The sequence below is a fragment of the Rhinolophus ferrumequinum genome, chromosome 28 (assembly GCF_004115265.2).
Source record: "Rhinolophus ferrumequinum isolate MPI-CBG mRhiFer1 chromosome 28, mRhiFer1_v1.p, whole genome shotgun sequence".
Classification (NCBI taxonomy): domain Eukaryota; kingdom Metazoa; phylum Chordata; class Mammalia; order Chiroptera; family Rhinolophidae; genus Rhinolophus; species Rhinolophus ferrumequinum.
Genome location: NC_046311.1, coordinates 12,794,752 through 12,820,500, shown reverse-complemented (window position 1 = coordinate 12,820,500; position 25,749 = coordinate 12,794,752). Strand labels below are relative to the sequence as shown.

At 46.2% G+C, this 25,749-nt stretch overlaps 1 protein-coding gene across 1 annotated transcript in view; it reads left to right on the top strand.

The window, feature by feature from the left end:
• The first annotated feature begins 257 nt into the window (after positions 1-257).
• The window catches only part of CHSY1 (chondroitin sulfate synthase 1), a 58,601-nt gene continuing 33,109 nt past the window's right edge, over positions 258-25,749 (top strand). The window contains exons 1-2 of the mRNA XM_033100361.1: positions 258-591; positions 13,893-14,388. Of these exons, the coding sequence (XP_032956252.1) occupies positions 266-591; positions 13,893-14,388 (822 nt within the window). The 5' untranslated portion in view covers positions 258-265. The remainder of the gene's footprint in view (positions 592-13,892; positions 14,389-25,749) is intronic.

Here is a 25,749-nt window from a genome sequence, read left to right as displayed (position 1 = left end):
GAGCCGCCGCCGGCGCGCGCCGGGCATGGTCCCCTCTTAAAGGCGCAGGCCGCGGCGGTGGGCGTGCGGAACAAAGCGCCGGCGCGGGGCCTGCGGGCGGCTGGGGGGCCGCGATGGGCACGGCGGGCCCGCGGCAGCCGCGGCGCTGCCCGGGCCGGGCTTCACGGCGCTAGGGCGGGCTGGCCTCCGCGGGCCGGGGCAGCGGGCTGAGGGCGCGCGGAGCCTGCGGCGGCGTTGGCGGCCCGGCGGGCGGAGCGGCGCGGGCATGGCCGCGCGCGGCCGGCGCGCCTGGCTCAGCGTGCTGCTCGGGCTCGTGCTGGGCTTCGTGCTGGCCTCGCGGCTTGTCCTGCCCCGTGCCTCGGAGCTGAAGCGAGCGGGCCCGCGGCGCCGCGCCAGCCCCGAGGGCTGCCGGCCCGGACAGGCGGTGGCGGCGGCTTCCCAGGCCGGAGGGGCGCACGGCGATGCGCGCGGGGCGCAGCTCTGGCCGCAGGGCCCGGCCCCGGATGGCGGCCCGCGCGACAGGAACTTTCTCTTCGTGGGAGTGATGACCGCCCAGAAATACTTGCAGACCCGCGCCGTGGCCGTCTACAGGTGAGCCCCTGGTGCCCGGGCACCTCTCTTGCATCCAGCATCCCGGTGGGCGGCCCTGCAGATATCCCCATGGCTCATGCCTTTGCCTGGTTCCCAGAGCCTAGGCTCCCCGGGTGCCCCTCGGGTGACGCCAGGCTTTGGCTGCCGAGGTCAGAGTCAGGATGGTGAGCGCAACGCTCAAGATCACAGGCTTTGGGGTCAGATGGACCAGGGGGGTCCCTCTGGGCGTGGTCCTCACCCGGACTCTGCAAAGCACTTCACCTTTTTTCCTTTGTAAAATGGGCCTGACGGGTCATATCTCTGTCCTAAGGTTGTTAGAAAATCTCTTAGCACAATCCATGTGATAGTGGTGGCAGTGGTGGTGATTATTTGATTCTCTGAAATCTGCACCTTTGCCCTTGCACAACCAGGGCTGATGTAAATTAACCTAGTCAGTCCCCTGCCATAGCATACGTGTAGATTTCATTGTTGGCGGCACTCCTGTAAATGAAAGGGGGTGCCCACTGCGCTGACCACACCAGTCTGTTGAGTCAGTGGAAAGAGAACCTTGGGGAAAAGCAGTCCCTGGCCCGTGGTAGATTTGGTGTTAACTAGCCCAGTTTAGTGATATTATCCAGTGTCTGGGCCCTAGTTGTCCATATGAGTCATAAAAGTGGCTGGAATCGTGTTCAGGATTAGCCAAGGGATTAGCCAAAGTAGTCTTGAGAAGAGAGATGATTTGGAAATGGCAGATTTGTATTGGAGAGAATTTGAGATAGAAGAGGGGCATAGATTCGATTAAGGGATGTAACGGAAACTTTACACGTGTGAAGTACAGAAATGCTTACTGTACGGGGAAGATTTTAGATTCATCCAGACGGAGAACAAACCATGCCAGGAGGTTCTCTGAGAACGTACTTTTCGAGCGGTCAGTGCTGAGCAAGGCAAGCTGGTGGCTGTTGGTTCTTAATTTAGAACCAGTGCCTTCGTAACTTCAGCTTTTAAATCTAGCCCTGGTCTGAATTTTCAGGCATTAGACGTTGTGAGGGGAAAATCCTGTATGCATCGCTGTTCCTCGGAGGGAGGTGGCCAAGGATTGAAAAAGAAGATGGACGAGCAGGACAGAAATGTCTGCCCTTTCAATGCCTTGATGCCCATTTCTGGGTGTTTCCATTAGGATCTTGTAAATTCAGAGCTCAGGTTTTGCTAGGAAGGGTGCTGAGTGACTGAAAAGCTTAGCATGTAGCCAGTGTAAATGTAGACTAAGGGCCTGATTTGGGGTCCTGCAAAGATTTCTCCCAGACATACCATGAATTACCTGAGATTTTATGCAAATTGTGCTTTTTGACAAGAGACATACCCACATCAGAAATTGAGAATGAGCTATATGAATTGTCAGTGGCATGGTTTTCAGAGTAAATCCACGTGACTGCAATTCGATGACAAGCCCTGTGAATTCACAACTTCGGGGACAATTACCAAAGTAGTTTTTCAAATCATAGGTGCTGTGACTCCTTGCCGCCCCCACCCCCAAACAAATACATTTTCACAAATACAAAATCAATGTACACACAGCAGCAGGGGTCCTATTGTACCAGCAGCACTCAGAAAACGTAGTGCAGACTGGACCTGCTACCTGACTCTTGGGGATGACCTTGGCCTCGAGCCCAGGCTTGACCTCTTTTAAAGAGGCCTCCTTTTCACATCTCCACTTCATCTTTTTTGGATGTACGATTTTATCTCACTTGTTTTCTTTCAGGCAGTTTGGGGAAAGTAGAAACACACTGTGCCCTCTGGCCCCGGTTTCTTCCTTCCTTGTGACAATTCTGCCTTTCTGATAAAGGAAAACCCTTACCAGGAAAGATTGTATCCTATCCAGTCCTGCTGTCAGCGGTCCTGGATACCTTTTCTTTTATCTCCAGTTACAGTTACTTGGAGCCTGAGGGTGGACCTACCCTGCCTGTTACGGTTCTCTGCTTCTCAGCTATCAACCCTGTGTTTTAAACTGGCTGCAGGCGATGGCACAAGACGGTTTTAGCCTTGAGGAACTTCAGGGGCAGGCCTGAATGAGGATGGAGGTTATAGGCTGAACTTATGATTATGGCTTTGCTGTGCTTTGCAGCCTGGGCCTGAGTCCACCGTCAGCTCTGAAATTGGAAGTTTCCTGCCCAGTTCGGGATACAAGTCGGCTTAATCTCACGTGAGGTAGAACCCTGGTCTGGCCCTGGGTGTACTCGGTTTTGCATCTCCCCTAAAAGGGAGATTCGTTCTTTACCTTAGAAAAACCTCCACAATGTTTTTTGCTTTTGCTTTTCTAAATAAAATTATTGTTTGGCTTATAAGTTGAAGGAGATGCCAACGTTTTAGTGAGATGGTGTACTTTCATGCCAGGGAATTGAAAATGGCAGGATTTAGGTCTAGAGACTAGTAAGTGTCTGAGGTCCAGAAAGGAGCATAAAAATTAAAAAGCCTTTGAAAAGTTCAAGGAGATATGCCTGTCGGCACTGAAGTTAGTGCATTTAATGATGGGACAGACCCATCACTGCAGACTTCCACTTTCTAGACCTGCCATATGTGGGAAGTGAGAAGACGGGCACCAAGAGACCTTAGCAGTGCAGCGACAGTCAACAGCAGGCAAGAAATAGATTTTGAAAAGCAGGCAGAACAAAACGCAAGTGTAGCCTATCAGGGACTGGCCGTGGCCCCGAGCAGGCAGTGTAGCTGTTACGTTCCCAGGAATGACCCTGATTCTTCAAAATGTCCAGCACGCACCCTTCGGCCCTGTGCCTTTGCTAAACAAGTACATGGGTGGCCCCTTGCCCCTCTGAATTCAGAGTGTTGGGGACAACATAATGAATTTGCTTGTTGTCCTGGAGCTGCTGTTCTCGTGGGAGGGACACACGGAAAAGAGGGTTTCAGCCAGTGATGGGTGCGGAGAAAATAGAACAGAGTAAGGGCAGGGTGCGGTGGCATCTCTGTTAGGTGGTTGGGGATGGGGTTGGGAGGGCCTCAGAGAAAGTGGGGTTTGGGCTGCGATCTGATCGTGAAATGAGGAACCGGTTGTGTGAATATCGCTGGTGAGCACGCAAGGCAGAGGGAAGAGCTGATAAGTTACAAGGCAGGAACCAGCTTGGAAAGGAACCTGAAAAGAAAGAGGACTGTTGGCCTGATAGTATCGGGGCTCCTGGAATTTTATTCTAAGTGAATTAGAAAGCCTTTGGAGGGTGTAGGCTGGAAAGGAGGCGGTTGGTTGCATGAGGGCCTAAGAAGGTAATGCTGCCCAGTGTGGAGAGTGGATTGTAGGGAAGCAGGGACATAGGAGGGGGTGGTCCCGGTGGTGGGGAGGGTGGCCGGGGCTAGTGGGCAGCAGTGGGGTTGGCGGGGGCGGTTCCTGGGTGTATGCTGCAGCCAGAGTAGATGTGCTGCCCGGATGCTGGTGAGGGATGAACAAGTCACCAGCGATGGCGGCTGGGACGTTGCCTTGGGAGACGCGGTGGGTAGTTGTGTCATTTATTGAGATGGGGAAGGCTAAAGGAAGAATAGACTCGGGGAAGGAGGTAGGTCGACAGGGATGTGGTTTTGCATAGGAAGAGTTTTAAGAAAGCGTTTAGACACACGGGTGGGTCTATCCTTCTTATAAATGGAATGACTTTAGAAAGGAATTGAGCAAAGATGTACACCTGAGGTGATGTCTGTGAGCGCAGAAGCTACCTGAAACAGATGCCTGAAGGTCTGGGGAGCTGGGGTTCTACAAATAGACATAGAAAAGAATTTGCTTTGAGTCATCTGCAGAGTATTTGTATTCTAGGTAATGTCACGTTAAAATGGTACCATGATTCCTCCATACTGATCTATTGTGCTGGTTAGGGGCCTGGGTTCTTTGTGTTACTAGCTGCAATTCATATTTTTTCTTTTTTCTTAGTTATGTTGTTTGATATACATAAGTTAAATCTTCATGTAATTCAGTCTTTTTCTTTCTGATTTTAGATGGGTTTTTTTTTTTCCCTCCCTCCTAAGCTCAGAAAATTATTGCCCTGGAGAGATTTTTTTTTTAAAGGCAACTTTATTTCTAGTTCTAGAAGGGGTGAAATCATCTCAACCTCATTTTCCCCCAACTAGTACGTTGTCTCGACACCATCTGTTGAATAAGTTCCCATTTCCCTGCGAGTTTGAAATGTCATCTTCATCACACTCAGAAATCCTGGGTATGTTTCTGGACTTCCTATTTTGTTCCATTGATCTTTCTGTCTGTTCGTATGCCAGTACCACCCACTGGAATTATTGGAGGTTGAATAATATTTTAATATCCGGTAGACAAGTGCCCCTTTGTTAGTCCTGTTTCAAACATTCCTTGGCTACACTTCACCTGTTCTTGCTGGGAGAGTTTTGATGCTATTTAGATTTTCCTTTTTTTAAAGAATGGTTTGATAAAAAGCTTACATACTTAACTTTTTAGTCCCTTTTTATGCCCAGAACACTGAGCTAATCCAACACCTTCTGTTTGGCTTGATTCTTACCTGCCCTGGGCTGAAGATGGGGAACTGTTTGGTTCTTTCTTTACTTTCTCAGAAGAAAGAGGTGGATGGTTTCCCTTCTTTGCCCCGGGAGTGATAAAGGGCACCATTAAAGATTAACATCAGTCTGTAGGGAATTGTGGGAAGAAAGTTGGAGAAACACTAGCTTTCGATACGGGAATCTTATTGCAAGATGTTGTATACCGGTTAATGGCCTCTTCCTGATGCTTTAGATGAAAGCAGCCTGTTCCTTTTCCAAGACTAATGAGCAACTCGCAGAGTGCCTCGCCTTATTTCTGGAACTCAGTAAACCGTATTTACCTTGACACCGTTTAGAGCAATACTTGCTTTCTCAGCTAGAATTCAGTTTGACAAAAATGTGTCGAAAGCTTTCTGTGATCCCAATAATCAAACCGTCTGTAAACATTCGGAGCTGAACCCTTTGCACATTACGAATTACCTGTGTGAGAGGACTAGTGAAAAATGCGGTCCTGAAAATGAGTTTCGATTTCTGTGTCACGGTTCCAGACCATGGAATGAGCCCTCAGTGAGACTCCCCTGAGGGTGGCCGCGGTTGTCAGTAGGCGATGGTGTTTTCATCGCACTGGCAGTTTCGCTTTTCTCCATCTAGTAGTTAAGCTGCTATTATTAAAAGGGAGGCATAGTCCTAACCTTGCAGAGTTCATCATCCAGGGAAGCAAACAAATGGTAAGTTTTGGATAAGGGCTCATGCTCTGGGTGCTGTACTAATTACTCTGGGAGCACGCATTAATGCACGAAGGGGATCCAAAAGGTCTCTCCACACGCTCTCTCCCTCACTTTGTCTGGAAGGATAAGTAGGTTTTGCAGCAGAGACCACAACAGGTTCCAGAAACATGCAATAGCGGGAAGGAAGGAAGGAAGGAAGGAATGATGAGAAAGGACCGTTCATTGGGCTGGGATCTGAGATCCAGCAATTCCTCTAGAAATTTTTCCGGAGGAACTTAAAGATGTCCTCAAAGGTGTATGTATGAAGTAGAAATTCCGAGGATCTTTGGTACCCTGCATTAGTGCTGGGGGCCACAAGCGACTTCACTGGTTTATCCATTGCGTGATTACTTCTCGAGCCATAAAAAATGATGTAGCTGGAATACTGTAATGAGAGGGTCACAGTATTTCAGCGAGAGTAGGTTATAAAGTTGGATGCCCAGCATAGAAATAAACTTACGTGTCTGTGTAGCATGGAAAAGAAAAAAGCGTGAAAGAGTGCACACACCATAATTCTAAGTGATTTTTCATATTTTGCTTGGCACGTTTCTCTGTTTTTGAGTTTTTCTGCAACGAGCAATTATTTTGTAATAAAGCTACAGTTAAAACAAAAAAAGGAGGAGATTCCAGGTCTTGGAAGGAAATGTGAGTGCAGATGCGAATGTGTTAAACGGTAGGTAACTGCAGGCCTGCTGGGCACAGACGGCGTGTCGGTCCTTGGTTCCCTGGGGCTCGAGTCAGGGATCAGTCTGGTTTCAGTGACAATCCTGTCCGGAAACGTAGGGGTAAACATGTTTATTTGATTACTGGAACTATATTTTCTTCAGTTACCATAACATCACACTTCTAGGTGATCCTCGGGAGAGTTGGGTGACAGCATTTTTAATATGAGGGCCCCAGCGTCTATATATTTGTGAATACGCAGTGCCTCCCTGTTTTTTTGGCTTCTGGTTCTGGATGGAATTGGGGCAACAGGAACTTAGTTATGATTTCCAAGTAGTGAAGCCATCCATCTCCTCACTTTAATTCAGTGTCATTTCCAAAGTGTTTATAGCTGCAGTACTTTTCTGTGGATGAGTCCATTTGTCTGGGGATGAGTAAAAACAAGCTGTAGCCTGCTCCAGTTGAGTGGCATCTCTGGGCTTGCAAACCCCAAACCTGAGAATTACTGAAAATGTAATTAATGCCTTTAAATGATTTTTGTAAAGTGGAACCTAGAAGTGGAACCTAGCAAGTTTGTTAAACTTTCTTCTGCATGTTTCCAACCTAATGCTGGAAAATGACTGAGCAGGATTTGGAGTAGCAAAGAGAATGAATCAGAATGAGGGTTTCAGAAGTGAACGTTTGAAGTCTCGCAGCCCCCACCCTGAAGAGGTGCCCTTGACGGGCAGGTAGATCTCAGCCGGGCAGACGCAGCGGGTGGAAGTGGCCGCTCTCCTCACCTGTGATGACTGTTTTCTCGGCCTTACCGGTGGGGGAGGGGCCGCGGAAGAAGCGTGGGTGAGAACCCAGGAAGCGAGCGTGCAGCGTGAACCGGCCAAGACCTGGCCGGCGGGGGCTTCAGAATCAGACCCCGTTTGTGATCTGGCTTCGACATTCGTTGGCTCTGTGGTGTTGGGCAAACGACTTACCTGGCCCCGAGCCTGTCTCCTCATCTGTGAAGTGTGGGTAACGCTACCTCACAAACCTCGTCGAGCTGTCGTAAGATTGAGTGTCGTAAGATTGAGTGTCCGATGTCCTGGGCGCAGTGCCCCGCGCTTGATAACTGCTCGGTAAGGGGGCGGTTGGCAGCGCAGCGGGCTGGGGGCCAGGCCGGGCCTCACTAGAGGAAGGCGGTTGGCAAAGGGCTCCGCCAGCATAGGTTAGGGTTTGCATTAAACAACACTGATCTCGATATGTGTGTTTTTTTTGCTTAGCATTAGCTTAGAAAATGAAGTTTGTCTGTGCGTGGGTAAGAATCCGTTGCATATTTACGCTTGTAAGTGTGCAGGAGCAGCACGCCACTGTGTGAGGTGGCCAGCTAGCCCTCCAGCACTTAGGCTTTGGGAAGGTGTCAGGAGGTCCGAATGTGCCTTCTGTCCTAACACCCCGATTTTAAGTCTTCCTTTCAGAGAGGCGCCTTTGTGGGCACTGTCGCCTGCGTGCTGTGAGCCTGGGCTCCGAGGGCCGCTTGCTCTGAGCTCTCGATACCTTGGAAGTGCCTCCTGGGCTGGTGCCCAGGCCATTGTTGAGGGGGGAAGCTGTAATCCACCCCCCAGCAGCTTTATGCAGGAAAGAAAGGCTCACAGGGCTTGCTTTCACCTGAAGTCTCTCTTTCAGGATTAACGGGAAAGGGGAAAATTTGATTTCTCTTTCAAAAAAATGTTCCCACCATTTGTGATCTCTTATATTTCCCTACCTCCTTCTAAAAGGAACTTGAGACTGCTCACGTCATAAGGTCACGCACAGTGAGACAGGTAAAGATTTTAAAAGAGGAAACCACATATCCGGAAACCACGTACGCGCAATGGGCGGCCTGTAGGTAATACTCTGGCTGCAGCGCCCGCAGGAGCGAGACAGGCCGGCGGCGAGGCCTGAATCATGCCCGGAACAGCCTGCGGGGCGTGTTCCCTCCGCCCCAGAGGCGCCTTGAGTCAGCCTTTGGGAGCCTTGGAAGACCGACCTCTGCGTTTCCCCAGGGCCTGAGCAGGGTCAAGCCCACGGCTGCTCTGACTGGCGCCACACAACGGTCCAGCATGTGCTTTTCGGGCGGGTGTGCCAAGATTGCTGCCCCGTCACACAGCTTCCTGTGGGGACTCGGCACTTCTGTGCTGCTTCCTGTGCCGTCGAGCAGTGTCTGGAAGCCACTTAACCCCGAACAGGGGGACACGGTCTTGGGACTTCTCTTGGGGACCCTCTGGAAGGCTTGGGGCTGAATTTGGCCCCGTTAGCACATGAGAAGGTCACGTGATGGCAGATAGGTCTCCCCACCTGAGCCTCTGGTGCGAGTGGGCATGTGCCCAGAGTGCCCTGGCTGGTTCGGGGTTTGCCCTGGGCGTAGAGCTGGGCGTGCAGCCCCACCATGATTTTGACGCCTTGCTCCCACTTTCCTGCTCCTCTGCTTCTTTGGCCTCATTTTCTTGCTTGTTTTTTTCATCCTTTGTACATTTTGGTTAAGTTGTCTTCAATCCTTTCTGTAATAGGGGAGAGTATAAATAGAGCATGACTTAATTCCTGTTATCTATCAGCTCTTTTTTCCTTAACTCCAGATTCTCATGTGTTTGATCATATGAGTCCTTTAAACTTGCTGTAACAGTCAGATCACACATGTCAGAGTGATTTGGGGGTAACTCACAGAAAATCTTCACTTTTTATCTATAAAAATTAGTATAACTTAAAATCTAGAAAACGTCAACGTGCTCAATCTTACTCCATTTTCCTCTTAGTTTTTGTCCATTGGAAAGAGTAAAAAAAATATTTTTATTACACAAGTAAACTTCTGTTGTCTAATCTTTTTATCTCTTTGGATGCTTTTTCACTTTAAACTTTTCCCCCCAGATCAAAAAAAAAAAATTTTTTTTCCCTAACTCTAAATAAACCTATCTGTTGTAGAAAATTTAGAAAATGTAGAAAACACAAAGAAGATTAAATCCCTTCTGCTCCTTCATCCAAAAATAACTCCAGTAGACACCCTGGGATAGAGTCGTGCCACATCTCAAGTCTACACTACTGCCTGCTTTTTAAACTTATCCGTATACAGAGGGTGCCAAAAAATGTATACACATTTCAAGAAAGGAAAAAACTGTGTTAAAATGGTAATACTCAATATATACTGATAACAAAAGATAAATAAATACAAGTCCTGTGCATACAGTTTTTTGGCACCCCTGGTACTATGGATGTGTATCCGGGACAGCAGTCATGCTATAGATGTAATTTTGTATGGAAGTGTATTTGATGTAGTTTTTCTTAAAATGGCACTGCGTAGGAATGGAGACAGCTCTTAGGTGTTAGCTCACCGAAGGCATGCCGTAGTGATGCTAGGACCGTCCAGCTGTGTTGCTTAACTGTGATTTCACTTGGTGTAAGGATCGCATGTAGAAGCCTGGCAGAATGGAAGGTGGCTTGGCACTCTCAAATTTCAGTTGTCTTATCTGTGCTTGAGCAAGAGTTGGTTATCAAGCCACTGGAACTCGAGCTTCCTGGCAAGGGCTTTGCAAATGTTCGTGGTTTCAGTTGAGAGCGCTTTGCTCCCAGCGACAAGCGTGTTGGTGGCAAAGTTGACATTTGCTTATAAAAATTAAGGAACTGACCTGTTTTGATCGCAGGAGGAGGGCCAGCATGTTTTTTCAGCAGCAGTTTCCTTCGTTTCTTTGAAATTGTTACTGCACTTCCACTCTTCCTGCAGGACGGTGAATCGTAATTTGTGTTCAGAGCTCTTTAAGTTTGTGGAGCTGTTTAAAGTTCCCTATGTGAAAAGACTGTCGTTTCTGAAGATTGGAGGATTTACAGAAACTCCATATTGAGAGATTTCCCGCAAACCACCAGTCATTTAAGAACAGAAAAGGGCAACTTGAGGTTTTGCTCTGGGTTCCCTAAAAAGGAAAAGATAAATGGGTGGAGTCCCCATGAAACTGCAGAGAGGCTTTTAAGGATGCTTTGGGGTTGGATTGTCTGCCTTTAAAATTAATTGTTTCTCTTCTTGGACAGATGACATCATTTCAAGTCACAGTTTAGCCATTAATTCGCATCAGGGATGGCCGTAGTGGGAGAGCTGCTTCTACCGCTATATTCTGTCTGGTGGGGCAGGTGGAGGCAAGGCCAGACGGATACGAATTTTGATCCTCAGTCTAATATGAAGGATTCTGGTACTTTAAGTGAAAACGCTCGTAAAGTTTAAAGTCTTGTTAGGCTTTAACCCTAACACTGCCTGTGATGGATCGTAAAACAATTCTAATGCATAGCTTGAGTGTCAGGTTTTTAGCCAGAAATGTGAGAAGAGACATTTTCCATATTATCTTAACTCCAGTGTGTAATCGAAACTGGCTCGTCCACGTTTAGCCCACACTCCCGTCTCCCTCGTTTTCTCTTTCACTCTCTTCTTTTATTTGCAAACGTCTGTCTTCCCTAGTAAGCCACGTTTATATAATGCTTCCTGCATGCCAGGCCAACGTCTAAACCCTCTGGGTATGTCATCCGTTTAACCGTCACAATCCTGTAAGGCAGGGCTGGTCTTGCCCCCAGTTGACAGATAAGGAAAGTGAGGCACAGATCCATTTGCCCAAAGTGGAGGCTGGATTCTCACCCCAACAGCCTGATTCTAGAGCCTGTGCTCTTGACCATTCATTCCACTATCTGTGCCTTGGAGGTTGTTCCTTTGAAGGCAGGTGTCCTTCCTACCTCATGCCCCAAATAATGGCAGTGTGCTTTAGTATCTTAATGGCTTCTGGGGTTGGCTACCTGAGTACTACTTTGAACTTGGTCTGTGTTATTAATCACATTTTAGTTCAGAAGCAGTTGGGTAGAAGCTAAAGTCAAGTTGATTTTATTCACTATCCTTTTAAAATCAGTTGTAAGATGACACAGCCTTTCTAGCTTGAAACCACTATATTTCAGAAGGCCATGAATAGTAGTGTATTTCAACTCCAGCATGCCTGTGAATTTTGCCTCTTTATTGTTTTCTGGTTGTGGTTTAAGTTGATTTCTTTCCGAATGTAAGATGGTAGAAAATGGGAGTGTGGCTTATGTGAAAGGAGGGAAGCTCACCTGGAAATTTCTCACAGATAAGTGACAAATGATTTCTGCCTTTTTATGCGCGTGCGTGCACACGACATCTCTAAGTCACTGACATCACACGAGTGAGCAGTATTTTTTGACGTCTATTACATGCCAAGCACTGAAATTATTTGTTTTCAAAGAACTGTTGTGACTGCCAAACAAAATTCATTTTTACATAAGGGGAGGAACCGGGGGCTCCTTGACGTTGGTGGGGGGTCTTCTCGGTATAAGTTCTCAGGGCTTCTCGTCATCACTGACTTCCCCCAGGACGCAAGTTGCCTCTCCTCCACTTGTTACCGTGTCAGAAGGCTGTTTTAAGTTACCATACACTCCATGCACGTGGTGCTTCATTCGCAGTTTGAAATGGACTTGTCTCTGTGGGAGGGCTTGGTTTCTCTTTAAATTCATTGCCCCATCCCTGCTATGTTTACTTTATATCCTTTTTTTTCAGGGGCATATTCTCTGTGAAAATGAAGTCCAGTTCCTGGGACAGCATCTGTAGTCCCACTGGGCTCCACATGTGCCGAATTCTTTGTTCAAGAGTTCCGAAAGTGGCGTAAGGTCCATTTGAAATCCATAGGCATTAAGGGAGAAACATTACAGCTACGGTATTACGTCCATTCTAAGATGCACGTTTCTGTTTTCACATTTTAACTTCTCTGAGGTCAGGATGCATGTTATAGTTGCTGGCATCATGTGATTAGGATTGGAAGTTTGTTTTCTCTGTTATTGGGACAAAAACAGTGGTGCATCTTACAGTCGACATCCTCGAGTTGATGAAAAATGATGTATGTTTAATCGTTGGACTTTTTGAGAAGTATGTTTGACACAAAGTTCAGTCCCATCCAATTTTTCCTGAGGCTTGAATGAGAGAAGTTTGAAGTTATTTTATATTCTTTTTAGTTGGGTTAGGAGGAGAATCAAAAGCGAGTAATTATTTAAGTGTTTCATTGTAGATTGTTTTAAAAATTATGAAAGTAATGCCATGCTTTAGAATTTTAGTTTCGCAAGATGAAAAAACTTCCGCAGAATGGATGGCAGTAATGGGTGCAGAACAATGCTTAATGCCACCGATTGTTAGGTTTACAAATGGGTAAAATGGTAAATTTCAGGTTATGTGTATTTTATCACAATTAAATCCTCTACCCCCGCCAAAGTAATATTATGCCCATAACAATTTCACTCAGTACAGAGATGTACAGAATAAAAGTGAAGGTCTTTATCCACCCCCAACTCCTCCCCATTTCTCTCCTTCTGGTGTGTTTTCAGAGATTTCTCTCCTAAGACTTTCCATTAGTGATGCGTGTGGTTTTAAGCCTTCAAATCGCTTTTCACTCTAATCAACACAACTGTAACTGTTCATAAAAATCTGTTGGGGAGGACATCATCTGGGAACCGTGACGTTTTGATCTTATTGAGGCTCAATTGACTATTTGACTTACCCTCTGTGATAGGTTTTTCCTAGAAGTCGTCAGTATGAATGCATTTTTGTAGCATGACTACTTCAGCTCTAAATATAATACATGGTGTAAAAACATCTAAGGAAAACCGCCTTGTTTCCTTTGGACTGACCACCAGCTTCCCCTCCTGGTGAGATGAGCAGTCCCCTGGAAATGCTAGTGGCAGCTCCCTGTCACCTTCCGCCTCGCCACCCCGGGGGTTCAGAACCACAGCCCTTCACCTCCCACCTGCCGCATCCCGTCACTGGGTCCTGCGGCTTTTGTAGCAGCAAGGACCCCAGTGTGCCTCTGCCCTGCCCTCCTACTCGGGGTTCTGGGTCTGTGTGTCCCGTTTGCGTCCTTTGGTTACGCTCTGTGGGACGGACTGGGAGCCTTTCTTTCAGAGGCTTGTTCACGGGGACACGTACGTGCGTCATGTGCTGTCTTGGCGAATGTGTGAGGTCCCTGAGTCGGGGTCGTTTTGCTCACCACTGCATCCCTGTCTTAGCACATACTTGGCGCCTGATGGGCATTCAGAGAAAACGTGTTGAATGAACAGTTCTGTTTCTTACTGCTTTTACAGCGGAATCAGAAAATGAACCTGAATATGTAGTCCTTGGTGGCCTGGCAGTTGTTTTCTGCCGCAGCTGAAACTTAGTTATCCTGGAACTAGTTTAACATTTCACCATTCTTTTTCGTTGGGATTCTTTTGAAAATAAATGTGGACTTTGGGGAAGCCAGCAGATCGAGTGGCTTATCATCCTCTTGAACACACAATGAATCATTCAGCACGAGCAGATAGGGGACTTGCTGGAAACGGGGAGGTTGGCATAAACTGCTCTCACTGATACCATTTTCATTCCAGAACGTGGTCCAAGACAATTCCTGGGAAAGTCGAATTCTTCTCGAGTGAGGGCTCCGACACGTCCATCCCCATCCCCATCGTGCCCCTGCGGGGCGTGGACGACTCCTACCCGCCCCAGAAGAAGTCGTTCATGATGCTCAAGTACGTGCACGACCACTATTTGGACAAGTACGAGTGGTTTATGAGAGCGGACGATGACGTTTACATCAAAGGGGACCGCCTGGAGAACTTCCTGAGGAGTCTGAACAGCAGTGAACCCCTGTTTCTCGGGCAGACGGGCCTGGGCACCACGGAGGAAATGGGCAAACTGGCCCTGGAGCCGGGCGAGAACTTCTGCATGGGGGGCCCGGGCGTGATCATGAGCCGCGAGGTGCTGCGCAGGATGGCCCCTCACATCGGGAAGTGCCTGCGGGAGATGCACACCACGCACGAGGACGTGGAGGTGGGGCGCTGCGTGCGCCGGTTCGCGGGCGTGCAGTGCGTCTGGTCCTACGAGGTAAGGACGCTGAGGGTCGGGCGCCCTTGCACCTGCGTTTGTTAACGTCCGTTTCCTCCCGGTGTTTAGAACGTACCTTCTGCGCTTGTGATTCCTGAGTGCAGAGGGGATGTCGCCTCGGGGGCCGCAAGGAAAGATGCGGTTTGCTGCAGCTCACGGGGGTGGGTTCGAGACGATCCCGAAAATTCGTCCCGCCACTTCTGCTGATTCTGCACATGTGATTGCGAGAGGGTTGGGGGGTGCGTTCCACGTTCCGCCAAAGGCCCGGCTTTCCACGTGGACTGGTCACGTGGACCCGCACAGTGCAGAAACTTCCCTGTTTGGAATTGGATAAAATGAGGACTGGTGTAAAAAAGCCAGCAGCGTCGGGCTTTGGGTGTATCTTAAGCACTTGACTTTCTCGACCGTTACTGTAATCAGTAACCTTGCAGTATAGTTGTTCCTTTCAGAATAAGGGGCAGGCGATTGCCGAGTTCTCTTCACATACAGATGCCATTTTTTGAAGGAAGTCTACTTGTAGATACTCTGTCTCTAACAGTTCTACAGACGTGGAGTTCGCTTTTGACTTTGCTGTTTTTGTTGGCAGAGGCGCTTCTTTTGCCTGTGTTTGCAGCATCTGATATTAGTCAGAGTGGAAAAAGTTATTTAGGTTGCGTTGTATTTCGATCGATGCACTGCTGATTGTGCAGGGCAGAGGGAATTGCTGGACTTTTGTCCAAGGGAAAGAAACACACTTTCTGATGCAAACTGTTAGCTTTCCTTCTGAGTTCCTTTTCTAAAGTACTTGAGTGAAGGAATGGTATTCTTGCCTGTACTTGCCTTCACCCTAGACTTGCTTTTAAATGTCTCCTAATCGCTCTGTTTCTTTCATTTGAACTTTTAGGGAAGTGGACATTTTCGAGTGTACAGGAAGTAGTCTTCACGTAGTTTCTAATTATAAAAGATACATTTTCAATCCCAAGTGTGATATGAAGTACCCCTCTAATCTCTGTGTGCCCGCCCCTCTGCCCCTGGACCTAGGGGCAATCTCTGTGTTCATGGATTTTTGCAGCAAAGAAAACTGTTTGGGTGTTTCATGCAGTTTTGAGGCCAGTGCAACTGGCAGTATTTCTGCATTTTCCCCATCCTGAATGAAGTAGTTATGACCTTACCATGTTTCATTATGGTTAAACTATGTAATGCCTTGTGTATTTTGGAATGCTTTCTGCTGCCCCTGATCTCTGGGAAGCGAGCCTTCCAGCTGGAGTTGTAGAGGGTGGGCCTGCCTTTGAGAGAGACCTTCCAAAGCTGCGTGCCTTAGCGCTGTCCTGCTGTTGTATCTTACATGCTGCTAGGTCGCCCCCAGGAGAGCCGATGTCTTGAGGTTAGTGCCCAGAAGGTGGTGTCCCGGGGCTGCAGGGGGTGGGAGACCGTTTTTCAGGCTGTTTTCCCCCCATTCTGACAGAACCGCCCAAGTTTTCAGTCATCCTGTCTGGGCTCTTGGAGCCGCCTCTTAGATTTGGTGCGTCTGGTAAATGATTTCATTACCTAAAAGGATCTGGTGGGGCAGAAGCTGAAGCCCGGGGGGGGGGCCCTGTCCCTATCTAGGATGCCCTGGGGAGTGGCGTCCCTGCTTCCCATTTCTTTAAATGCCTGGTGACAGCAGAGCCTTGCCTAGATACTGCGGCTTGCTCTGTCATCGCGGGGCTTGTACCAGGTGTTTTGGAGACGATCTTCGCCCAGAATGTGGTTTTTCTCTTCACTGTAAATATGGTATTTTTACCATGTGCAAATTGTGAATTTAAGTGTAGTCTGATTTATCATTCTTTCCCTGGATGGTTTGTGCTTTTTGTGCCTCGTTTAAGAAGTACTTCTCTTCCTTGGGTCGCAGGAATTTTGTCCGACATATTTTCCTGTAAAGTTAAAGTTTTGCCTTTCACATGTAGTTCTTCATCGTTACAATTTTTAGGAAATCTGTCTGTGGGGAAATTGACATTGTACTGGACCTCTGATTTCTTTTGTCTTTTATGGCTCTACGTGCGTCTAACCTCAGTCATCATTAGGCTGTATTATTGTGTGATAAATCCCTCATGTGGGTGAGGAACTTTTATTACACTTCCTTAAATCTAGTTTCTCCAGTAAGGCTCACGTTATGAGAAGTTGCTGAGGTGGAGTTTTGTGTTAAAGGCAATTACTATAAGCTTTGGGTCTTGGAAGGTACTTATTTAGCTCTAGTGTAAACCCAGCCAGAGGTGTATTTTTTTTTTTTTTTTGCAAATTGCGGTAATGCCTTAGAATTACAGTTTTACATAATTAAAATGGCTCGTGCAACGATCATCAAAATCCAGATTCACTTCTAAGCTTGTTTTGATTATTTTGGTGGTTATCTGTTAATACATAGCTTTCAAAAACTTTATTTGGAAATCGCAGAAAAGTTAACGAAAGAAAAATTAGTGCAAAGAACATCCATACACCCCATACCTAGATTAACCTGTTAACATTTTGCTCCGCTCTCATTCTCATTTGCTCGTGTTCCCCAGAGTCTCCCCTTCCCCCCATTCAGAGACATAGACCAACCCCCCACCATTTGAGAATAACTTGCATTGTGGCTCTTTACTTTAACGTCAGTGGATTTTGACTAAGAACAGGGAAATTCTCTTCTACAACTACAGCTTAAGTAAATTTAATGTGGATACTTTAACCTACTGTTTATATTCTAATTTTGTCTGTTGACTCAGTGAAGTCCCATGTAGCAATTTTTCCTTCTCCATTACAGGATCCAGCACAGGGTCTGGTACTGCAGCTGGTTGTCAGGTCTCTTGAGCCTCCCTTTAACCTGGAACGTTTGCACAGCCTCTTTCTTTGTCTTTTGGGACCGTGGCATTTTCGATAAGTGGCTTTAAAGACTTCATTGTCGTAATGAAAAACTGTGATTTCAATATATGAATAGCAAGCCATAAGGCAGTTGTTGGGACCGCTTCTCAAGGCTTGTTTGAAACCTCCCACATGCAGCCAGTGAAGAGAATGGGCCTGGAGGCTGTTCAAACTGCTGGAAACGTCTGGGAGGAGCTGGCAAGGCTGCTTCCCCCTTGTCACCCAGGGTCACCATTATTAACTCAAGTTATACCAGAGTTGTTCTTTGAGAAACATTACTGAAATTTTAAAACAATAATTTATTTTATTTGGGCAAATACGTGAAATATTATACTACCCTTTTTAGTAAGAGGGAACAAAAAGAAAAAGAAAATTGACCTAAGTAACCTATTGTATTATGAACTTTTTATTGAAGTATATTAGACCTGTGGGAACGTGCACAGATACATGGAAAACAAAACACAGTGGATTTTTCACAGACTGAACACAGCTGGATAATCAGCGTCCAGATCTTGCTTTTATTATTTCCACTCAATGTTTGACTAGTAATGAAGGTGTTTTGGGTAGAAAATAATCATTGCTAATGTTGGAGCTAGGCATAGATGGGTTGGGCAACTTGAAAACATTTATTGTTTTTTAATAGCTAATGCTGTCACATGATTCAAAATTCAAAAGTGCCAGGGTTTCCAGGCACCAGCCTTGCCACCTCTACCTATCGCCAGCCCTGGGTTTCTCTCATGAGTCAGCATGTCCTTACGGAGATGCCTTGTGCGTTTATAAGCAGCAAGTTTGCATATCTTCCGCCTTGTGCAGGAATGGAAGCATCTTCGGTACACTGTCTCCCTCTTGCTGGTTTTCACTCACATGTCTTGGGAGATTTTCCATTCGGTACATACAGAGCTTTATTATTATTTTTTCTTGATGGACATTTAGGCTATTCCCAGTTCTTTTCAGCAGTGTCTCTCATCAGTCATTTCACCCAACGTTTCCCACCCTTTGTCACATTGTGGCGCACACACGGAGGCGAGCGCCCCCAAAGGGCTCCTGCTCCCCGAACCCCGCACCGCCACACCCCTCGCTCCCAAATGAAGGGATCATTACCTTGGCACACCTACGTGTTGGGATATACCAGTCGTGACGCTGAGTTAACCAGTAAGTGTTCATTAGGGATCATTCATGGACCCAGCACTGCCCTCTGCACCGGTAGGAAATTGCAAAAGAAGAATGAATTGGGAACGGCCTTTTTCTCCCTCAAGGACTTTGCTTACTTGAGAAGACAAAAATACATGTTCCTGAAATAAGTGAAAAAAATGTTAAAAGTGTAAAACCCTGTGATACTTATTTTAAAGACAGATGTGCGCCGCTTAGTGATGGGGAAACGTCCTGCAGGGGATTTTATCGTTGTGCGAACATCACGGTGCGTTTGCACAAACCTCGGTGGTGAAGCCTATTGCACACGAGGCTGTATGGTACCACCCCTGGTGTGTATGCGTCCGTCGTTGGCCAGATGTCGTTATGCGGTGTATAAAACAGGGAAGGGCAATATGAGTGATGTTCTTTTTATGGGAAGGTATATCATCAAGGAAAATGGGAGTTAAAGGCAAAATATGTACAAAGAGAAGGTCCTCCTTTTTAGTCTGACTGACATATAGAGGAATTTTGAGCATCCTTCCATCGGAAGCCTGGGATTTTTTTCTTTTTTAATCATAGAAGAAATAATTTCTTAACTGCTGGTTGTCATGGAGCTGATTTGTGGAATAGTGGTGCCTTCCTCCCTCCTTTAGGCTGCCCAGGGACTTACCTGGCCAAGCAGGAGGCAGGCTGGCATAGACGCTCCAAATACGACCACTGCTGCTTCCCGTTTCTTCAAGGCAGGGCCCCTTGTGGTGGTACACTGAGCCTTATCTTTTGTTCTGCACGTTTGGTGGTTCAATTTCCAAGCTTCTAATGGATTAGAGAGGCAAATTAGCGCCCCCAAAAGGGGGTTACTATGTAAGGACTGTGTCAGCAGTGAGCAGGAAGGACATGAAGGGGAAGTAGAAAATACGAGAAAGTGAGACCATGCACAGTACAGCCGTCTAAGAACAACCACTGTGTTATTGGTTTCTAATTTCATGCCATATGATTGGAGCACGTACTTTGTATTACTTTAGTTCTTTAAAATTTATTGAGACTTTCTATGGCCTAACATGTGTTCTACCCTGGGGAACGTTCCATGTGCACTTGAGAAGAATGTGTATTCTGCTGTTGTTGAGTAAAGTGTTCTGTAGCTGTCTGTTAGGGCTAGTTGGTTTATATGTTGATCCCAGTGTTCTCTTTCCTCATTACTGTCTCTCTAGTTCTGCCCATTATTGAAAGTGGGCTATTGAAGTTTCCAATATTATTGTTGAATTGTCTATTTCTCCCTTCAGTTGTAGCAGTTTCTGCTTCGTGTATTTTGGGGCTTTGTTGTAAGGTGCATATATATTTATAACTGTAACATCTTCCTGATGGATGAACGCTTTCATCATTATAAAATTTCTTTTTAATAACAGTCTTTTTGTTTTGCCTTACAGTCTATTTTGTCTGATATTAGTATAACCACTTCAGTTTTCTTTTGGTTATCATTTGCATGGTGTATTTTTTCCATTATTTTGCTTTCAGCCTATCTGTGTCTTTGAATCTAAAGTATGTTTTTTGGAGACAGTATATACAGTCATACCTCATTTTATTGCTCTTCGCAGATATTTTGTTTTTTACAAATGGAGAGTAAGACCCTCCACCAGCAAAAAGATTATGACTCACTGAAGGCTCAGATGATGGTTAGCATTTTTTAGCAATGAAGTATTTTTAATTGCGGTATATACATGGCTTCTTTAGACATAATGCTATTGCACACTTAGTATAGTGTAAACATACTACTGTATAGTGTAAACATAACTTTTATAGTTACAGGAAACAAAAATTTGTGTGATTCACTTTATTGCACTGTTAGCTTTATTGCAGTGGTCTGAAACTAAACGCACAATATCTGCAGTTGTAGCATTTAAAAAATCTGTTCTGCCAGTTCTGCCTTTTAATTGGAGTGTTTAATCCATTTACATTTAATATCATTACTGATAGGGTAGGATTTATGTCTGTCATTTTGTTCTTTGTTTTCTGTCATGTCTTTTTTTGTTCCCCAATGCTGCCTTTTTATGTTGATAGAGGTATTTTTATATACATTTCACTCTTTTGTCATTCATTTCTTTCACTTTAGTTTTTTTTATTTTCTTAGAAGTTGTCCTGAGTGTTATAATTGACATCTTAATTGATAACAACATAGTTCGATTAATATCAACTTAAATAATAGTATATAAAATATTTGCTTTTATATAGCTCAGTTCTCGCTCCACTCCTTTGTGCTTTTATTGTCATACAAATTATATCTTTATATATTGTATGCTTGTCAACACAGATTTATAATTATTGCTTTATGCAGTTGTCTTTTATATCAGATTAGAGAAAAAAAGAGTCACAGACCAAAAAATACATGTATACCGTCTCTTATATTTACCTATGTAGTTACCCTTATTGGGCTCTTTATACATGTGTCTTCGAATTATTGTCTAGTGTCCTTTCATTTCAGTCTGAAAGACTCCCTTTAGTATTTCTCACAAGGCAGATTTGCTAGTGAAAAATTCTCAGTTTTGTTTCTCTGAGAATGTCCTAATTTCTCCTTCACTTTTGGCGGACGGTTTTGTTGATAGAGGATTCTTGATTGACAGTCTCTTTCTTTTAGCACTTTGAATGGAGGCTTGCTGGTATCCATGGTTTCTGATGAGAAATCATTTGTTACACTCTTATTAAGAATCTCTTGTATGTGATGAGTTGCTTCTCTTGCTGCTTTCAAGATTCTCTCTGCTTTCAACAGTTTGATTATGATGTGTCTAGGTGTGGGTCTCTTTGAGTATCGTACTTGGAGTTTGTTGAACTTCTTGGGTGTGTGGGTTGTTTTTCATCAAATTTGGGGAGTTTTCAGCCATTATTTCTTCAGATATTCTTTCTGTCCCTTATTCTTGCTCTTCTTCTTCTGGGACTGCCATGATACATATACTCAAGCTGTTTAGTTTTTTATTTGTCTTTACTCTTCAGTCTGGATAATCTCAATTGAACGATCTTCAGGTTCACTGATTCTTCCTTCTACCCGTTCCAATCTGTTGTGAATTTTTCATTCCAGTTGTACTTTTCAACTCCAGAATTTCTATTTGGCTCTTTTTTATCATTGCTATCTCTTTATGGCCTGCTCTTTCCCCCTGTATATGGATGGGCTGTACTTTCTTTCGTCTTTGCATGTCTCATAACTTCTTGTGGAAACAGAAATTTGAAATAATACAGCAGTTCTGGACCTCAGATGCTGTTCCTTCCCCAGGGTTTGATGTTGTTGTTGCTGTTGTTTGTTTAGTGACTTTTTTTAGAACTAATTCTGTTACGTCTGTATTCTTTGGTGTGTGTGGTCACTAAAACCTTTGCTGGGTTTGCTTAGTGGTCAGCTAACGATTGGATGGAGATTTCCTTCGATGCCTGGAACTGAGAAGTGTCCCAGGCTCTGCTGAGGGGCTCTGTACCTCATCACGCAGTTTTCAGCTCTTCCTTAGTCTCCCCTTCTACTTGACTGGAAGTCAGCCACATGAGAGCTTGGGGTTTTCTCCAGTCGTCCCCGGTCACGTGCATAGTCCACACGTGTGCATGGCCTTAGATTCCCAGGAATGGATTCAACTGTCTCAGAGTTCCTTAGACTCCTCATACCCAGCTTTTCTTTTTTAGCTTTTTGGTTAGCTTCTGTTTTGCCCAAACTGCTAGCCATTACCTCAGGCAGCATGATATTTAACAGTTGCCTGCGATTGTTTTTAACAAATACCTCCTCCCTAACCCCACTCCCCAAGGCTGTTTGCAATGGAAGGGCTCTGAATTAGGGCAGATAGAGATAGCTTTGAGAGTGGGATCTTCTAGGGAACCACCAGAGAGTGAATATGACAGCTCCCTGGGATGGGGCTTTGAAGGAGCTCCAGCCTTGTTCTGCTCCCTCCAATGGCTGCCGAGCTGCGGCTTTTCCCGTGATTGTGGACTGTTGGTTTTCAAGGTTCCCACATGGCTAGGGAACAGGGAATAGAAATCAGGCAAGTTAAAATGCCACAAAGCTCACTGTTGTTACCGAAATTTCACTATTTTTCTTGCATAAATGCTTCCTGGATTACTGCAAGCCTTTGGCCAATATCCAGAGTCCTGAAAAAGTTGCCTGAAACAATTTTTGCCTGTGTTCTCTTTGCTTTTATGGAGGAGAGAAGTTGTGGAGGTCTTTACTTCACCATTTGCATTGCTGTCACCTCACACAGTCCTTTCTGGGGCCTTAGCTTCACAGCTTACATTTCCCGTTTGCAATTAGATAAATCACTCTGGGTCTCCTGTCGTCCTTTACTTAAGAAGTCAGGGAACTGTACCCTAAGCGTTAGAAAGACTTCCAACCAGTTCCTATATGCACATACGTTCATTTCTTCAAATAAAATGGGAACATCTGTTGTGATCAGGGCACTGTTCTTGTTGGGGACATAGCTGTGCAGAGGGCACAGGCCATGCTCTCTTCTGTTCTGGGGGGGCCGGGCCGGGTGCAGAGAGACCACAGTAAAGAGTAGTGTGTTGATGTGTGTAAGACGTAGCAAGGGGGCCGACGTTGCCGGAGTGTGGGAGCAAGGGGAGGGGGTGAAGGAGGAGACCACGTGGTGTGACTCTTAACGGAAGCAAAGGAGAGGTGACATTCGGTAGGGCCTAGTGGGCCTGCGCGTGAATCACAGTGCGCTCGCTTCATTCTTCGCCAGCTGTGTGACCTTGGGCAGCAAGGAGCCTGATTTCTCTGCATCTTCGTGTTCTTCAAAAAGGGGATCAGAAATCGCCGACTTGCAGGACTGTTTCAAGGATTCGCTGAGATGACGCGTGTTGTCATAGCTGGTGCTTGGCACAGAGCCAGTGCTTGTGAAATGCTGGGGCTGTCGGTGGACAACCCTCCCCCATCTGAAAACGAAGCCATTCAGAGCTCATCCCTGAGGACTCGGCAGAGATCTTGACGTGTATACGTCAATGCTGGGATACGATTTGTAGCTGCATGGTGGTCTTGGAATCCCTGTCTTCTTGCTTTTACCACTTAGAGAAGACTGTTCTGACAGAACAAATAAGAATTCACCTAAAAGGGAGACGTTAGGTGCTTTGGACTTGTAATTATTTTACTGGCAAAACAAAACCTTCCACAGGTGCATAAACATCTCTGAAAAGGTCTGACCATTTGGTGTGTCAGGGTGTTGAGGTTGGGAGGCAGGTGGGGTGGGTTTAAGGGCAAATTGGTATGTCTTCGTCACGTTCAAGTTCAGTAGGAGTATGTTAGAGATATTCTAGGCTTTATATATGGATCACCCTTCTATTGAACTTCTGTTCAGTTGACGGAAAAGGGCTTCTTAGCCATATTATCAGGACGTGGTTCAGTACATCATGTTCTTTATCTTAGCTGATGGACATTTCCGGGATAGTTGCAAAGATGGAGATCACGGATGTCATCACCCCAATCCTGTGATAAGCGGGCGGTCTACCTGATCAGTATTCAAAGGCTGTTCACGCCATTTTCAGGCAATGAGAGTGAAATGAGCTCTGAGAACTTATTATCAGTGTGTGAAAATGGACTAATCTATGTGAAAAATACCTCACGGCCTAATGGGAGTAAACCGGGGCACACAGGACAGAACGGAGGGCCGTGGGGCAGGTGGAGAGAGTCAGGCGCGCAGTGAATCCTGGGCACCCCTTGTCCACAGGCGGCTGGACTGCTGGACTATTCTGAACGGTCAGGATGGTATCCTCCCACGTTATAAGAGGTCTAGAGATGGCAACATTAAAGCTTTGTATACGTTTTTTATTCCAGTATTGAATCCTCTTTGTTGAACTGATGAGCCCATCTGGCGTCTAAAAAGTAACAAGGGAATGAGCTTGCTGGCAGCAGTGTGATGTGGGTTAGGAATAAGCAGTTGGAGGTAAGGCAGTGTGAGGCTTAGGCGTGTGTTGTAAACCATGTTTCTCAAACTTGCGTGACACAGGGACATTTTTCAGTGGGAAAGGTGTGTGTTGTGTGTGTGTGTGTGTGTGTGTGTGTGTGTGTTTGCGTGTTTGCGTTGCCCAGAGGTCTTACACCACAGGGAGACCATGTCTAAGAGAACCACTTGAGATGTTGGTCACAGAGCGAATTTCCAGACCCAAACCCAGAACCGGCCTCTTGGCAGGTGAGGGCGTCGCAGTTGACAGGCTCGTCTGGAGATGTCCTCTGCTCGCTCGGGCTTCAGAGCCGTCGATGCCACTTGTGCTCTTACAGCGTTTCTTAGGACCCAGTGATGTTTTCAGTAGAGACTGTTTTTACATTGTCATTAATTGGCATTGCGTCACTTAGCCCCGGTCCTGTGACAGCGGAAGACAGAAAAGGAGTTTGGACTTGGTGTTTCCAGTAAGTAACTCCGAGTCCAGCTGGTAAGGACGCCCAGCTTGGCACGCGGCGTCCCCTCATCATGTGTGTTTGACGGGTTAATGCTTTACATGTTTTCTCCTGCCTCCGCTTAGCTGTGTTCACTGCTTGAGTTGTGGGGCCAGGTCAGTCAGTCGGGGTGAGTGCTGGGACACCCCCAGGACACCAGAAAGCGCTCTGTCAGGGTGATGATGCAAACACGTAACTTTTGTCCAGAGATGAAACTGACGAGCACTTTAAAGCGAAAACTAAATGAGGTTTTAGATCTCTCTTTGTCTCTGCAGTTGATGATGTCACAGATGTCTTGTTTATGTGATCTGGTGATAAATCCTGCCCAAGCCCCACTCTTTTGTTTTAAGCCTCAGCTTCTGTTAGTTGTCAGGAACCATAACTTGAGATTTGTTTATCAAACCAATTTCAGTTTACACAGAGTAGTTCCAAAGTATTTATTAATGACCACGCTGGCTTTACCGTTCACACAGTTTTTGATACTCTTCCCTCCTGGAGCTGGAGCTGAATTTCCCTCCCTCGACTATGGGCTGGCCTTAATGACTCATTTTTAATGAATGGAATAGGGAATGGAAAAAATATTCACTTTGTGGTAGGAAAGCCTGGCAGACCCACCTTGAATTAACCTCGGCACCAGTTAAGTCATTTGTATCCCATGCTCCCGGATGTGAGGGCTGAGAAGACCCGTGATCCCTGCGTGAGTCCTCCCTCAAAGCCACAGCTGCGTCTGGTCGTGAGAAAGCATCAGAGAAACCCCCGTGGAGGGCACCGTACAAGGTACCTGAGCAGTGTCCTTCCAAAGGGCCAGGATCTTGAAAAGCCAAGGAAGACCGAAATCTGTCCCCGATGGGAGGAGACCAAGGAGACGTAACCACTGCACGCTCTGGGCGGGGGCCGAGGCGGGGGTTGCTGGATTGGAGGAGAAAAGGGACGTCGGTGGGGAACCTCATGAAATCTGAAGAAAGCCTGTAGTGGCGTTGCCAGTG